Below are 16,863 nucleotides of genomic sequence, written 5' to 3'. Positions count from 1 at the left end.
TTGACCTTTAAGTTGCTAGAATAGCATATTTACATTTATTACACTTACTGTTCTATTCGGACTTATTTTTGCCATCTTTCTTTAGGTACTTTATTGTATCTTCTGTTTCTTTGATTCTTCTTCCCATTAGATCTGCTGATTTTGAAGTTATGCATTTTTAGTGCTCTTATGGTGACCCCAGTACTCTTGCCTGGAAAATCCCACAGATGGAGGAGCCTGGGGGTCTGCGGTCCATGGGGTCGTGAAGAGTCGGGCACGACTGAGTGACTTCACTTTCACTTTGCACTTTCATGCATTGGAGAAGGACATGGTAACCCACTCCAGTACTCTTGCCTGGAAAATCCCATGGACGGAGGAGCCTGGTGGGCTGCAGTCCATGGGGTCACGAAGAGTCAGGCACGACTGAGCGACTTCACTTTCACTTTGCACTGTCATGCATTGGAGAAGGACATGGCAACCCACTCCAGTGTTCTTGCCTGGAGAATCCCAGGGACGGGGGAGCCTGGTGGGCTGCCGTCTATGGGGTCGCACAGAGTCAGACATGACTGAAGTGACGCAGCAGCAGCAGCAGCAGCAGCAACATTTTTTATATTTCTTGAGTAAGAAACCCTTTCTTGTTTTCAATGTTTGTCTGTGAGATATTCCACTGTGGAAAACCAAACAATAGCAGTTACAGGAGGCTATAGAATAAGTACGGAAACCCAGTCCTTGCCCTTAAGAAAAATTTAATGTGCTGAGCCTTAAAATGTAAAGTTTTAAGATGAAAGCCAAAATTGTCTTTTTGACTAGACGTCTGCACACAGAACCTCCTGGAATGCTTCCTATGGACATCAGCTCTTGAAGCACTTTTTCTTTTATAGAGTTTTATTTCTTAAGTTTTTCTTTTTATATTTTTTATATTTTAAGTTTTTTTTATAGCAGGCAATCTATTAGAATATAGAAGAGCTAAAGCGGGGACTTCTCTGGTCAAGACTCTGTGCTTCCAATGCAGGGAGCATGGGTTCAATCCATGGTTGAGGAACTAAGATTCCACATACCAAAGGCACAGCCAAAAAAAAAAAAGAGTTGAAGCTATGTTTCCCAATTTTGGTACAACCAGTTAGAATACTGTTTTAAAGAAACAATCTGAGGGAAAAGCTATAGAAAAAAAGAGTGGCATTTATTTTTAGGGCCTCCCCCATCCTTTATCCCCAGATTCCCTTCCTGGAACAAGAGAATGAGAGAACTACAATCTTCGCTTAGTAGTGTGGAAGGCAACTAGAGTCTCCCCAGATCTCCTGGCCAACTATTTAGTAAACCCATAGTCTAGTGATAGTGGGAGGACCTTGGAGACCTTTCCAAGGTTGGTTACCAGAAGGCATGAGTTCTTCAGGGAAATGGAAGCTACTCTGTATTTTTTCTGGTAGACTTAGGTAGTGGATCAACTTCCCTTTATTCTGTGCTCACTTGCCCATTCTGTTCTCAACAGCAATAATATACTCTTCTTTTATAGATTAGAATGTTGGGAGCATAGCTACAGTTTTCATTTGGAAGACAAAGCATTTTGAAGAGAAATGCAGTCCTTGTTTCTTTTTTTTTAATTTTTATTTTTACTTTATTTTGCTTTACAATACTGTATTGGTTTTGCCATACATTGACATGAATCAGCCACAGGTGTACAAGAGTTCCCAATCCGGAAACCCCCTCCCACCCCATATCATCTCTCTGGATCATCCCCGTGCACCAGCCCCAAGCCTTCTTTCTGTGAGCTTCACTGGAACTTTCTGATTGAAAATTTTAATAACTTGCAGGGGTCTTTTTTCTGTAATAAATTGTGGAGCAGGAGGTATGATGCTTCATACTAGAAGAAATAAGTATCAACTAGCAAATGCAGTCTTTTTGTTTGAGAAACTTGATATACCTCTATATGTTTTGTACAAAATGAGTGATGAGAAAATTTTAATAGTACTAGCCTAAGCTAATGTTTCAGACTATTATTAATGGTTTTGCCCATTAAGTATCATGGAACTTTGCCATAAAGGGCTTTATTTTTAGCCCAGACTATAAATACAAAAAGCTGCTTGGTAGATGCCTGACACTGTTCTTAGACCATTACCTCTGTTAGCTCATTTATTCCTCACAATGGATTTTGAGGTTGGAATTAATATTATCCCCCTTTTATAGTGAGGAAGCAAGGACACAGAGGGATTAAATATAATGCCTAAGCTCACGTGATCCACAAAGTCAAAAGCTTTGGCATAGTCAATAAAGCAGAAATAGATGTTTTCCTGGAACTCTCTTGCTTTTTCGATGATCCAGTGGATGTTGGAAATTTGATGTCTGGTTTCTCTGCCTTTTCTAACCAGCTTGAACATCTGGAAGTTCACAGTACACATACTGCTGAAGCCTGGCTTGGAGAATTTTGAGCATTGCTTTACTAGCGTGTGAGATGAGTGCAATTGTGCAGTAGTTTGAGCATTCTTTGGCATTGCCTTTCTTTGGGATTGGAATGAACACTGACCTTTTCCAGTCCTGTGGCCACTGCTGAGTTTTCCAAATGTGCTGGCATATTGAGTGCAGCACTTTCACAGCATCATCTTTCAGGATTTGAAATAGCTCAACTGGAATTCCATCACCTCCACTAGCTTTGTTCATAGTGATGCTTTCTAAGGCCCACTTGACTTCACATTCCAGGATGTCTGGCTCTAGGTGAGTGATCACACCATCATGATTATCTGGGTCGTGAAGATCTTTTTTGTAGAGTTGTTCTGTGTATTCTTGCCACCTCTTCATAATATCTTCTGCTTCTGTTAGGTCCATACCATTTCTGTCCTTTATCAAGCCCATCTTTGCATGAAATGTCCCCTTGGTATCTCTCATTTTCTTGAAGAGATCTCTAGTCTTTCCCATTCTGTTGTTTTCCTCTATTTCTTTGCATTGATTGCTGAGGAAGACTTTCTTATCTCTCCTTGCTATTCTTTGGAACTCTGCATTCAGATGCTTATATCTTTCCTTTTCTCCTTTGCTTTTCACCTCTCTTCTTTTCACAGCTATCTGTAAGGCCTCCCCAGACAGCCATTTTGCTTTTTTGCATTTCTTTTCCATGGAGATGGTCATGATCCTTGTCTCCTGTACAATGTCATGAACCTCTGTCCATAGTTCATCAGGCACTCTATCGGATCTAATCCCTTAAATCTATTTCTCACTTCCACTGTATAATAAGGGATTTGATTTAGGTCATACCTGAATGGTCTAGTGGTTTTCTAAACTGTGGAAAATTCTGAAAGAGATGGGAATACCAGACCACATGACCTGCCTCCTGAGAAACCTATATGCAGGTCAGGAAGCAACAGTTAGAACTGGACATGGAACAACAGACTGGTTCCAAGTAGGAAAAGGAGTACATCAAGGCTGTATATTGTCACCCTGCTTATTTAACATATGCAGAGTACATCATGAGAAACGCGGGGCTGGAAGAAGCACAAGTTGGAATCAAGATTGCCAGGAGAAATATCTATAACTTCAGGTATGCAGATGACACCACCCTTATGACAGAAAGTGAAGAGGAGTTGAAGAGCCTCTTGATGAAAGTGAAAGAGGAGAGTGAAAAAGTTGGCTTAAAGCTCAACATTCAGAAAACGAAGATCATGGCATCTGGTCCTATCACTTCATGGGAAGTAGATGGGGAAACAGTGCAAACAGTGTCAGATGTTATTTTTTGGGGTTCCAAAATTACTGCAGATGGTGATTTCAGCCATGAAATTACAAGATGCTTACTCCTTGGAAGGAAAGTTATGGCCTACCTAGATAGCATATTCAAAAGCAGAGACATTACTTTGCCAACGAAGGTCCATCTAGTCAAGGCTATGGTTTTTCAGTGGTCATGTATGGATGTGAAAGTTGAACTGTGAAGAAAGCTGAGCATCGAAGAATTGATGCTTTTGAACTGTGGTGTTGGAGAAGACTCCTGAGAGTCCCTTGGACTGCAAGGAGATCCAACCAGTCCATTCTAAAGGAGATCAGTCCTGGGTGTCCATTGGAAGGACTGATGCTGAAGCTGAAACTCCAATACTTTGGCCACCTCATGTAAAGAGTTGACTCATTGGAAAAGATCCAGATGCTGGGAGGGATTGGGGGCAGGAGGAGAAGGGGACGACAGAGTATGAGATGGCTGGATGGCATCACCGACTTGATGGACATGAGCTTGAGTGAACTCCGGGAGTTGGTGATGGACAGGGAGGCCTGGCGTGCTGCGATTCATGGGGTCGCAAAGAGTTGGACAGGACTGAGCAACTGAACTAAACTGAAGCTCATGTAGCTAGTAATGGTCTAAATACTTGCCTCAAGGTGGCTGTAGATATCCCAGTAATCAAATAAACACTTCCACAAAGACTCGCACCCCAACAAAGGATGCAGAGAAAGAACCTGGGTTGGTTGCAGGAAACCAGGGGGCCTGCCATTCCTCAGTGTGGTGGAAGGCATGGCTTGGGCTCCACCATCCCAGTCCTCTTCTCTTCTCCAGTGCCTTCCTCTAGTGTAGACTCTGGTCCCTAACAGTTACATTCCCCAGACTCCTGTGCAACCATTTTCCAGGTGCAAATTTCTCCCTTCATTTAGATGCACCTGTGCATCTTTGAGAAGGCAAAAGTGAGCTGGGTGGTTCCTCCTGATGTTAAGTCTGTGGCTGCCACAAGCATGGCTCTGAGAAATTAAGCTTTTCTGTCACAGTGCCCTAGAATCCCCACACTCACTTCCTGGGTGTCAGCAGGCAGCCATGTATTAGTGGCAATAACCTACTCAGCTTGCCACTGGATGGTCACTCTCATTGCAGGTGGAGAGGCAGTTGCTGCGGCTGTGCCTTGGGTCCATCTTTCTAATACCTAATTCTCTGCATTAAATCCTTTACTGCATAAAATATCTGGTCTGATTCTGTTTTCCTGCATCTGATCCTGACAGTGCACCTGGATTCCCAAGCAAAAACTAGTAACTTCTAACAGTTGGCAGTACATACCTTGGGGAAGGGAGCTGACCATTCAGCACAGATGGTCCGGAAAAGGATACAGACTATTCTGTTCTCTTGTGTAATACTTGCTATGAAGTGTTACAGTTACTGTAAGGGAATGGGATGCTCATCAGGATCAACTGGCAATCTCTTAATATGTGTTTAACCTGTACAATGGAATGTATTTTTGTCTCTTTAAAATGTGCGTTATTCTCTGCAGCCTTTTCTGATTTTCCCACCTACTCACCCCCATCCTTTTATCATTTGTTCCCTTGTGGTTCAATATTTAGCCCGTTCTTATACCCATGGCCTTCTAAAGAAATTGCCTGTGTTCTTGAAAAAAAAAAATTCCTCAAATCTATTAGGAACTTCCTGAGAACATAGGCTCTGTCTTGTTCAGCAGTATATCCCCAGGGTGTAGCATGGTAAGTGGAGCAAATACTCAATACACATTTACCTAGTGCATGAAGGAATACTCCCTTTCTAGGTGTTATTCTATGTGGATACCTGACCATGACTATTAAAGTGACTATTCTGGTGATCAGAGTGGATAAATTCAGGAAAATACCTCTCCTTGGAGAACTGCCATAATGAGGCAAATTCTGCCCAGGTACTGGAGACCCAGGGAACTAGGGAAATATTATGCCTTTTTTTTTTCTTTTTTTTTTTTTTTGCTGAAATGAGACAATTACTATAAAAGACATATTATGCAATCATCTTAGTAACCCAAACAGGGCTGTGAGCATACACTGTGATTACAAAGACAGACAAATTTTGCAAACAAGTGATTTTCCAAGAGATACAAACAGTTCCTGATATTAATGAGGCAGAGATGATGCTGCTTTTTCTGATTGTCTTTGCCAAGGAAGAGGCAGCTGAAAGTGTGCAGTCGACTTAGCAGGTCACAAGCATGTTTACTGATGATCTCATGTAATCCTCCCCAGCGAGGCCCCGGTTATCACCTGCCCCCTTGTAGATGAGGACCTGCAGCTGTAGAAATGCACTATTGGTAAATGACACATAAGTCCTTGGAGCTGGGTCCTTTAGCCACAAGTTCTCTCTCTTTTCACTTCATCCCTGTTTCCCCATTCTGGCCAGATGCACAGAGTGAACCTCAGTTGCCTAAAGGGCCACCATGACCTAGCCCCTCGCTGCAGAATCTGAGCTCTGGGTCTGCTCTCAGAAGCCCCCGAGTTCTCGTTGTTTCCCCAGCCACTGTGATGGATTTGGAGTCTCAAAACATGGATTTCTCACAGCTTCAGATCCATTTAGCTTGGATGGTTACTTTCTGGTAAAGTGGAAACTGCAAGGGCCCCATAGAAGATTAAGGTAAAATTCATATCACTGCTTTTGTGCTGAGAACATAATGTCTGGAACCAAGGAAGAAGCAGTTGGTTACGTCTTTATGGATCTGTCCTCTCCAAGGATGCTGCCTTGCTCTCTGGACACCAGCTTTAAGAAAGACATTGATGGGTTACAATATTACATCAGAGGAAGGGCAGGAGGAAAAAAGAGCACACCACCGCCCCCCCACCCCCACCCTCAGCTCCTCTCAGTGCTTCCACGAGCAGACTCTGCCCTGCTCCAGGCTTGGACACCACATGGAGACCTTACTCCATCCTCCATCTCTACCCTGGTGACTCTTTCTCATCCCTCATCTCTCCTTCAGCCTCCTGTTGCCCTCCCTTCCTATAGCTTCTTGTCAAAGCACTCTGTTCTTTTCCTTCCCCTCCCCTGTTGCAAGTTGTAATAATGCATTTATTTCTTTGCTCAGTGTAAAATCTGTGTCTTCAATTGTTTGCAAGTTTTAGTTCAGAAAGGTTTTGCTCAACACCATGGCCCCTGCACTTTCCCAGCATGGCAGATGGGTGGATCTCAATAAGTATTTGTTGAATGAACAGATGAATACATGAGTGCATGAAGGATGGATGGATGGATGGATGGATGTATAAATTCATGGATGGGTCCCAAGTATTGGATGATGATGGGTATCCAGATTGGAGAAGAGATGATAAAAGGTTGAGCCCATGGGAACTGGGCCCCAGATAAAAAGTGTGCTCAGATGTCTTCTTCATGCCTCATTCTCAGACCCAAATAGGGGCCAGTTAATGAAAGCATTAGGAGGAAGATTTTTGCACTGAGATTCTACACATGGAAGAGCTATTCAAAAGGGAAATGAACTGCCAGAGAAGCAATGATTTCTCTGTTTCTAGAGCATTCAAGAACCAGCCAGATGTGACAAAGAACCTGCCTGCCAATGTCAGAGACACGGATTCGATCCTTGGGTCACAAAGATCCCCTGGAGTAGGAAATGGCAACCCACTTCAGTATTTTCCACTTACCTGGAAAATTCTGTGGACACAGGAGGCTGGTGGGCTATAGTCCATGCGGTCTCAAAGAATTGGACATGACTCAGCGACTGAGCAAGAGCACAGATGATCACTTGCTGGGAGTGCTGAGGGGTAGGAAGGAGATTTCTGGATTAAAAAGGGGCTGATCCAGATGGCACCTGAGAACACCTCTTACTCTCTGTTTCTGTAACTCCAGGTGCTTTTTCTTCTGTTGAGCTGGAGGTGGCATTAATATATTTTGCTCTTTTATTTTTTTATAAAAATTCTGTTAGCTAACATGTTTCTCTACTCTGCTTTCTCCCTTTCCTGGGAATATAGATGAGGTCTTGTCGGAAAACTTCCTGGACTATAAGAACCGTGGAGTCAATGGCTCTCATCGGGGCCAGATCATCTGGAAGATTGATGCCAGCTCTTACTTTGTAGAACGTGAGTACTTTTCCCATTCCTGTTGCTCGGGATGAAGCAGCAAGCAGCTGCTTTTGTTCTTTGCTGTGCTGCGTTGCCTTCTCTTAGAAATGTGTCATATAATAAATGTTAGACACAGTCACTGACTGTACGGTCCTAGTCTACACTGGAGGTTTGGTGGAAGAGTCCTTCCTTATGACACACCCATTTTCTTCTTTTGAATTTTAACTAAATGAGAAATAAGACATAATTTATGATCTAAATATAGTATCAGACATGAACACAACTTGCAATTTGTTATCTTTTTAGAGTCAAGAAAATAAGTGTTAAGGATACATGAAATCTCAGGATACATGAAATCTCATGACTGTGTCTTCATTCTGCATGAACCAATGTGAAAAGGGGGGATTTGTGTGTGAATTAATTTAGTACTGGTGCCATTCCTTTCAAAGCAATTCTCCAAGATTTCTGTGACACAGAACATTTCCTCCATGTTCAGTTCAAATAACAAACTATTCAACATAATTGTCTTCATCAGTTGTACAAAGATACACTTTAAATAAAATCATCTCTATAAAATATATAAAATATTGTTATCACTGAGTGAAAGTGTATTCAAACTTGATGAAGTTGTAATGTCCTGGAATAAATATATGACTTACCATGTCATATTCAAAATAATTAAAAGTTGAGCACTTTAGAAAACTGACATTTTTTTCAAGTACAAACTGGGAAAGATCTCACTTCCCAGTATACCTCCTGGACTGACAATATCTCAGTCTTTTTGGAAAATGGATGAATTTCCATTTTGCAAATATATCATATGAATGAACAGTATACTAGGAATGTAGTTTTCTGCACAAGTATAGCATAATTTGTCAAAAAGTAAAAATTTATCAAGACAAAGCTTAATTGAGTTTGCAAATAATTGGAATATTGACTCAGGGCACACACATAAATCAGATAAATTAAAATGTAATAATAAATTATAGCTTTAGGAGTCAGTGCATTAAGACTCTATAAAATATGCCACAAGAATTTATATTTTTAATGTAAAGTAATTTGCATTTTCAAAATTGTTTTATAGAACAAGTGCCAAATTAAGGAACAGGAAGAGATTGGATGTACAAAATGTTCTAATATGGCTATCAAAGCATATGCAAGTCAAAAATCTTGCTATAATATAAAAATACAGAATCCAGGCCATATAAAAATGCAGAATCCCAAGCCATTATCCAGAAGGATAGAGAAGTTTTTGTTACAAATCAAAAATAAGACTCTTTGAAGTCTCTAAGTAGCAAAAAACACATTAATCTCATTGGCAAATTATTGCTTCCTAAAATAAAAGTAATTTTCTAAACTTTAGAAATTGGCTAGATTTTAAATCTTGAAGTATAACAGAAGGGCATTTTACCTGGAAATTAAATTAGAATAATAAAATAACAAAGCTTTGTTTTGTCCATTTTTCTTTTTATTTTTTCCTTTTAGTGTTTACTTTTATGAGAGTGGAGGTCTATCACTGATTACCTGGAATCTATTTTAATAACATGTCTTTTGGAGTTATGATTCAGTTTAAAAGTAGCTAATTGCTATTACATAGGGCTTCCCCGGTGACTCAGTGGTAAAGAAAAGAATCTGCCTGCCATGAAGGAGACTTGGGTTTGACCCCTGGGTCAGGAAGATTCCCCTGGAGGAGGAAAGTAGGACCCATGCCAGTATTTTTGCCTGAGAAATCCCATGAAGTCTTGTGGGCTACAGTTCTTGGGTCACTAAAAAATCAAACATGATTGACTGACTAAACAACAACATTGATTTATGTGTTTTTTTCTGAAGGCCTGATTAAATCAGATTTTTAAAGTACTAATAAATCAGAAATGTTCAAAACACATATTTTCTATACTCTCCAAGGAGTTAAATGCATGATAAAGTACAAAAGAAAATAACTCCTGACTTCTTTCCTATTCTGTGACATAATTTATTCCTAGAGGGCACCTAGCTGTGTGACTATAGTAATAATTGTTGTAATATGAGAACTAAAAAGATGCAAATTTTAGCACTGACAGAGTTAGTGAAATTTTAGCTTTACCTATCTTGTGGCTCAGATCATGAACTCCTTATTGCAAAAGTCAGGCTTAAATTGAAGAATTTAGGTAAGACCTAAATCAAATCACTTACAAGTATACAGTAGAAGTCACAAATGGATTCAAGGGATTAGATCTGATAGACAGAGTGCCTGAAGAACTATGGACGGAGGGTCATAACATTCTACAGGAGGCAGTGATCAGAACCATCCGCAAGAAGAAGAAATGGAAAAAGGCAAAATGGCTGTCTGAGGAGGTCTTACAAATAGCTGTGAAAAGAAGAGAAGCAAAAGGCAAAGGAGAAAAGGAAAGACGCACCCATCTGAATGCAGAATTCCAAAGAATAGCAAGGAGAGAAAAGAAAGCCTTCCTCACTGATCAGTGCAAAGAAATAGAGGAAAACAATAAAATGGGAAATACTAGAGATCTCTTCAAGAAAATTAGAAATACCAAGGGAATATTTCATGAAAGATGAGCTCAATGAAGGAGAGAAACAGTATGGACCTAAAAGAAGCAGAAGATATTAAGAAGAGGTGGCAAGAATACACAGAAGAACGATAAAAAAGTTATACTATATATAATGATGATCTAAATCAAATCCCGTATGATTATACAGTGGAAGTGAGAAATAGATTTCAGGGCCTAGATCTGATAGATAGAGTGCCTGATGATCTATGGAATGAGGTTCGTGACATTGTACAGGAGACAGGGCTCAAGACCATCCCCATGGAAAAAGAAATGCAAAAAAGCAAAATGGCTGTCTGGGGAAGCCTTACAAATAGCTGTGAAAAGAAGAGAGGTGAAAAGCAAAGGAGAAAAGGAAAGATATAAGTATCTGAATGCATAGTTCCAAAGAATAGTAAGGAGAGATAAGAAAGCCTTCTTCAGTGATCAGTGCAAAGAAATAGAGGAAAATAACAGAATGGGAAAGAGTAGAGATCTCTTCAAGAAAATTAGAGATACCACCGGAACTTTTCATGCAAAGATGAAGGCTCGATAAAGGACAGAAATGGTATGGACCTAACAGAAGCAGAAGATATTAAGAAGAGGAGGCAAGAATACACAGAAGAACTGTACAAAAAAGATCTTCATGACCTGGATAATCATGATGGTGTGATCACTCACCTAGAGCCAGACATCCTGGAATGTGAAGTCAAGTGGGCCTTAGAAAGCATCGCTACGAACAAAGCTAGTGGAAGTGATGGAATTCCAGTTGAGCTATTTCAAATCCTGAAAGATGATGCTGTGAAAGTGCTACACTCAATATGCCAGCACATTTGGAAAACTCAGCAGTGGCCACAGGACTGGAAAAGGTCAGTTTTCATTCCAATCCCAAAGAAAGGCAATGCCAAAGAATGCTTAAACTACCGCACAATTGCACTCATCTCACACGCTAGTAAAGTAACGCTCAAAGTTCTCCAAGCCAGGCTTCAGCAGTATGTGTACTGTGAACTTCCAGATGTTCAAGCTGGTTTTAGAAAAGGCAGAAAAACCAGAGATCAAATTGCCAACATCCACTGGATCATGGAAAAAGCAAGAGAGTTCCAGAAAAAGATCTATTTCTGCTTTATTGACTATGCCAAAGCCTTTGACTGTGTGGATCACAAGAAACTGTGGAAAATTCTGAAAGAGATGGGAATACCAGACCACCTCACCTGCCTCTTGAGAAATCTGTATGCAGGTCAGGAAGCAACAGTTAGAACTGGACATGGAACAACAGACTGGTTCCAAACAGGAAAAGGAGTACGTCAAGGCTGTATATTGTCACCCAGCTTATTTAACTTATATGCAGAGTACATCATGAGAAACACTGGACTGGATGAAGCACAAGCTGGAATCAAGATTGCTGGGAGAAATATCAATAAGCTCAGATATGCAGATGACACCACCCTATGGCAGAAAGTGAAGAGGAACTAAAAAGCCTCTTGATGAAAGTGAAAAAGGAGAGTGGAAAAGTTGGCTTACAGCTCAACATTCAGAAAACGAAGATTATGGCATCCAGTCCCATCACTTCATGGGAAATAGATGGGGAAACAGTGGAAACAGTGTCAGACTTTATTTGGGGGGCTCCAAAATCACAGCAGATGGTGACTGCAGCCATGAAATTAAAAGACGTTTACTCCTTGGAAGGAAAGTTATGACCAACCTAGATAGCATATTCAAAAGCAGAGACATTACTTTGCCGACATAGGTCCATCTAGTCAAGGCTATGGTTTTTCCAGTGGTCATGTATGGATGTGAGAGTTGGACTGTGAAGAAGGCTGAGCGCCGAAGAATTGATGCTTTTGAACTGTGGTGTTGGAGAAGATTCTTGAGAGTCCCTTGGACTGCAAGGAGATCTAACCTGTCCATTCTAAAGGAGATCAGCCCTGGGTGTTCTTTGGAAGGAATAATGCTGAAGCTGAAACTCCAGTACTTTGGCCACCTCACGTGAAGAGTTGACTCATTGGAAAAGACTCTGATGCTGGGAGGGATTGGGGGCAGGAGGAGAAGGGGACATCAGGGGATGAGATGGCTGGATGGCATCACCGACTTGATGGACGTGAGTCTGAGTGAACTCCAGGGGTTGGTGATGGACAAGGAGGCCTGGCGTGCTGCGATTCATGGGGTTGCAAAAAGTCATGACTGAGGGACTGAACTTGCTTACTTACTTAAATAGCAGGGAGGGAACACAGCTCCACCCATCAACAGAAAGTTGGATTAAAGATTTACTGACTATGGACCTGCCCATCAGAACATGACCCAGTTTCCCCCTCAGTCAGTCTGTCACATTACGAGGCTTCCATAAGCCTCTTATCCTTCATCACACAGGGAACCACAATCACAGAAAACTAACCAATTTAATCACATGGGCCACAACCTTGTCTAACTCAATATAATGACTCAGGTAACCACAATGATGTGATCACTCACCTAGAGCCAGACATCCTGGAGTGCAAAGTCAAGTGGGTCTTAGGAAGCTTCACTGTTAACAAAGCTAGTGGAGGTGATGGAATTCCAACTGAGCTATTTCAAATCCTAAAAGATGATGGTGTGAAAGTGCTGCACTCAATATGCCAGCAAATTTGGACTCAACAGTGACCATGGAACTGGAAAAGGTCAGTTTTAATTCCAGTCTCAAAGAAAGACAAGGCCAAAGAATGTTCAAACTACCACACAATTGCACTCATCTCACACACTAGCAAAGTAATGCTCAGAATTCTGCAAGCCAGGCTTCAACAGTACATGAATCGAAAACTTCCAGATGTTCAAGCTGAATTTAGAAGACGCAGAAGAACCGGAGTTCAAACTACCAGCATAAGTTGGATCATAGAAGAAAGCAAGAGAATTCCAGAAAAATGTCTACTTCTTCTTTATTGATTATGCTAAAGCCTATGACTGTTGGATCACAACAAACTGTGGAAAATTCTTAAAGAGACAGGAATACCAGACCACCTTACCTGCTTCCTGAGAAACCTGTATGCAGGTCAAGAAGCAACAGTTAGAACTGGACATGGAACAATGGATGGGTTCCAAATTGTGAAAGGAGCACGACAAGGTTGTATACTGTCACCCTGCTTATTTAACGTATACACAGAGTACATCATGCAAAATGCCGAGCTGGATGAAGCACAAGCTGGAATCAAGATTGCTGGAGAAATATCAGTAACTTCACATATGCAGATGATACAACTCTCCCATCACTTCATGGCAAATAGATGGGGAAACACAGGAGACAGTGACAGACTTTATTTTTTTGAACTCCTAAATCACTTCAGATGGTGACTGCAGCCATGAAATTAAAAGATGCTTGCTCCTTGGAAGAAAAGCTATGACCAACCTAAACAGCATATTGTAAAGCAGAGACATTACTTTGCCAACAAAGGTCCATCTAGTCAAAGGTGTAGTTTTTCTGGTAGTCATGTATGGATGTGAGTGTTGGACTATAAAGAAGGCTGAGCACCAAAGTTTTGATGCTTTGAACTGTGGTGTTGGGGAACGCCCTTGACAGTCCCTTGGATTGCAAAGAGAAACCAGTCGGAAATCGACCCTGAATATTCGTTGGAAGGACTGATGCAGAAGCTGAAGCTGAAACTCCAATACTTTGGCCACCTGATGTGAAGAGCTGACTCATTTGAAAAGACCCTGATGCTGGGAAAGATTGAGGGCAGGAGGAGAAAGGGATGACAGAGGATGAGATGGTTGGATGGTATCACCGACTCAATGGACATGAGTTTAAACAAGCTCCAGGAGATGGTGAAGGACAGGGAAGCATGGTGTGCTGCAGACCATGGGGTCTCAAAGAGCCTGACACAACTGAACAACTGAACAACAAAAACTATCCTGACAAAATCTTACAATGTTGCATTATTCAGTTCAGTTCAGTTCAGTCGCTCAGTCGTGTCCGACTCTGTGACCCCATGAATCGCAGCACTCCAGGCCTCCCTGTCCATCACCAACTCCCGGAGTTCACTCAGACTCATGTCCATCAAGTCAGTGATGCCATCCAGCCATCTCATCCTCTGTCGTCCCCTTCTCCTCCTGCCCCCAATCCCTCCCAGCATCAGAGTCTTTTCCAATGAGTCAACTCTTCACGTGAGGTGGCCAAAGTACTGGAGTTTCAGCTTTAGCATCATTCCTTCCAAAGAAATCCCAGGGCTGATCTCCTTCAGAATGGACAGGTTGGATCTCCTTGCATCCAAGGGACTCTCATAGTAACTCAAATGTTATTTTTAAATTATTTTTTAGTTATTTCACCCTATGGAGTCTTAGTTGCGGTACTTGGGATCTTGGTTGCATCATGCAGGATCTTTCATTAAGGCCTGCAGTCTCTAGTTGTAGCATACCGGCTCAGGAGTGTGCAGGCTTCAGTAGCTGCATCATATGTGCTTAGTTGCTCCATAGCATATGGGAACTTAGTTCCAGACCAGGCATGGAACCTGCATCCTCTTCACTGCAAAGAGGACCAAAGGGGAAGTCCCTCAAATGTTATTTTTCAATGTGTGCAATCTGGCTCAGCAGGCCAGTCCCAAGCCTTTAGGAGGAGCTCCTACAGTTCTTGTTGACCATGTGCTCCCAAAACAAATGTATGGGTACCAGGGGAGTAAGCAGGATGAGGGATAAATTGGGAGATTGGGACTGACTCGCTCACGTGTCTGACTCTTTGCGACCCCATGGACTATATACAGTCCATGGAATTCTCCTGGCCAAAGTACTGGAGTGAATAACCTTTTCCTTCTCCAGGAAATCTTCCCAACCCAGGGATCAAACCCAGGTCTCCCACATTGCCAGATTCTTTACCAGCTGAGCCACAAGTGAAACCCGACATATACACACTACTATATATAAAATAGACAACTAATAAGAACCTATTGTGTAATACAGGGAGCTCATCTCAATACTTTATAATGACCTATATGGGAAAAGAATCTTAAAAAGAGTGGACATATGTGTATGTATAATTGATTCACCTTGCTGTGCAGCAGAAGCTAACACAACATTGTTAACCAACTATACTCCAATAAAAATTAATTAAAAAAAAAAAGAAGTCCTTCAGAAGTCCTTCTTGCCTTGCCAAGAGGAGGTGATTTCACAGAGTAGGTATATTTGTTTTGATCTCTGGCCCAGATCAGTTATATGTAGCTCCCTGTTCATCGTCGCTTCCCTTAGGTAGCAGGAAGAACAGCATAGTAGGCCTGGAAGGACCACTGATAATGGCCAAAAGAATTTTTCCCAAAGGGACTTCCTTTCTCCACCGATCTTTGGGTCAAGTCACATGATTATGGTCATGATCGCTGCCCTCTCACAGCTGTCCAGGCCTAAACCAGAAATCTGCAGTCATTTTTGACTGCTCTGTTTTACCTCAGTTTCCTGTTCCCCCTCAGTACCACCGATCAGCAGGTCCTGCCTTGCCTCCAGCTCACACCGTCACATTCAGCCTTCTCTGTCTCTGCACTCGCTTTCAGATTCACATCCTGACTGCTGCTTGCTTTGATTTCATCACTCTCTGCATTTGTCAGAAGAGTGGATATCAAAACCCCTTTTCAGAACATCATTTCCAAATCCTCTTTCATAATTTCCTCCTCCCAAATTAAAGAAAAAACAACAACATAGTGTTCCTTGATTACACATAATAGAAATCTAAACACCTAGCCCTGCTCTGAGGTTTTTGGTTTGTTTTTGTTTTTTTTTTTCAATTTTTTTGTATTTGAGTAGAGTTGATTAACAAGTTTTTAACAATACCCCTTAAGCATGGTGAGATGAAATTTACACAGGTCATGGGTGGAGTTTGCCTCCTCTCTCCACCCTTCAGCAGGTGGCTTCAAGTGAGAGGCTTGTGGGTTCAATGGCCTTTGTACTCAGAGGTTTTGATCCTTCTCCTATAAAATGAAGTTACTACACAGTCTACACAGAGACCTCGTGAAGACTGAGAAAGCACACCTGAGAGGGGCCAGGCACATGTTTAGTATAGCCAGGTAGGCAGTCTAATAAGAAAGCTTTGAATGAGAGGTTGTGGTGCTTTTCTCTTTTGGGAATGGACATGGTGGTGCTTGTTGACAACTGTGAATTGAGTGGCTTATTTTGAAGATTTCCTCTGGGGAAATCCTTTGCAGCCAGAATTGGGGACTGAAGAAAGGAAAAGCAGGGCTCCAGGAGAACTAGCTGACTCCCCCTTGTTAGTATTTCTGGCTAGTGCTGGCAATACAGCAGAGCCAGAACAAGCCCTGCTGGAGCCAGAAGTTTCCCTAGATCTGCCCAGTTTATCCACAGGATCCTGCCAGGTCAACAATCCAGATGCTTCAGATGACATGTTGTTATAGCTTTTTATTTGAATCTGGACGTATTTCCACCAGGACCGCTCTGTGTTTTAGAACTGATATGGCTAAGAACTGCACTGTGGGCTGCCATTTTCAGTCACTGTTTTCTTCTTTCCAAGGAGCTGTCTCCTTTCGTATTGCAATAAATATTTGAATCATAGGCTCTGAGAAAGTCTGCCTCTTTGTAGGCAGAACTAGAAAACATACCTACCTTTCTTTCTTTCTTTCCCCCTATCTATATAACCTTA

The 16,863-nt window shown here is 41.7% G+C and overlaps 1 protein-coding gene across 1 annotated transcript in view; it reads left to right on the top strand.

Annotated features, from left to right (window-relative positions):
- Positions 1-16,863, top strand: part of HECW1 (HECT, C2 and WW domain containing E3 ubiquitin protein ligase 1) — a 255,395-nt gene that overhangs the window by 6,731 nt on the left and 231,801 nt on the right. The window contains exon 2 of the mRNA XM_052638688.1: positions 7,651-7,758. Coding sequence (XP_052494648.1) covers positions 7,651-7,758 — 108 coding nt within the window. The remainder of the gene's footprint in view (positions 1-7,650; positions 7,759-16,863) is intronic.

Source organism: Budorcas taxicolor, chromosome 4 (genome assembly GCF_023091745.1).
Source record: "Budorcas taxicolor isolate Tak-1 chromosome 4, Takin1.1, whole genome shotgun sequence".
Classification (NCBI taxonomy): Eukaryota; Metazoa; Chordata; class Mammalia; order Artiodactyla; family Bovidae; genus Budorcas; species Budorcas taxicolor.
The sequence above is the reverse complement of the archived record's forward strand: the minus strand, read 5'-3'. Positions and strand labels throughout refer to the sequence as shown.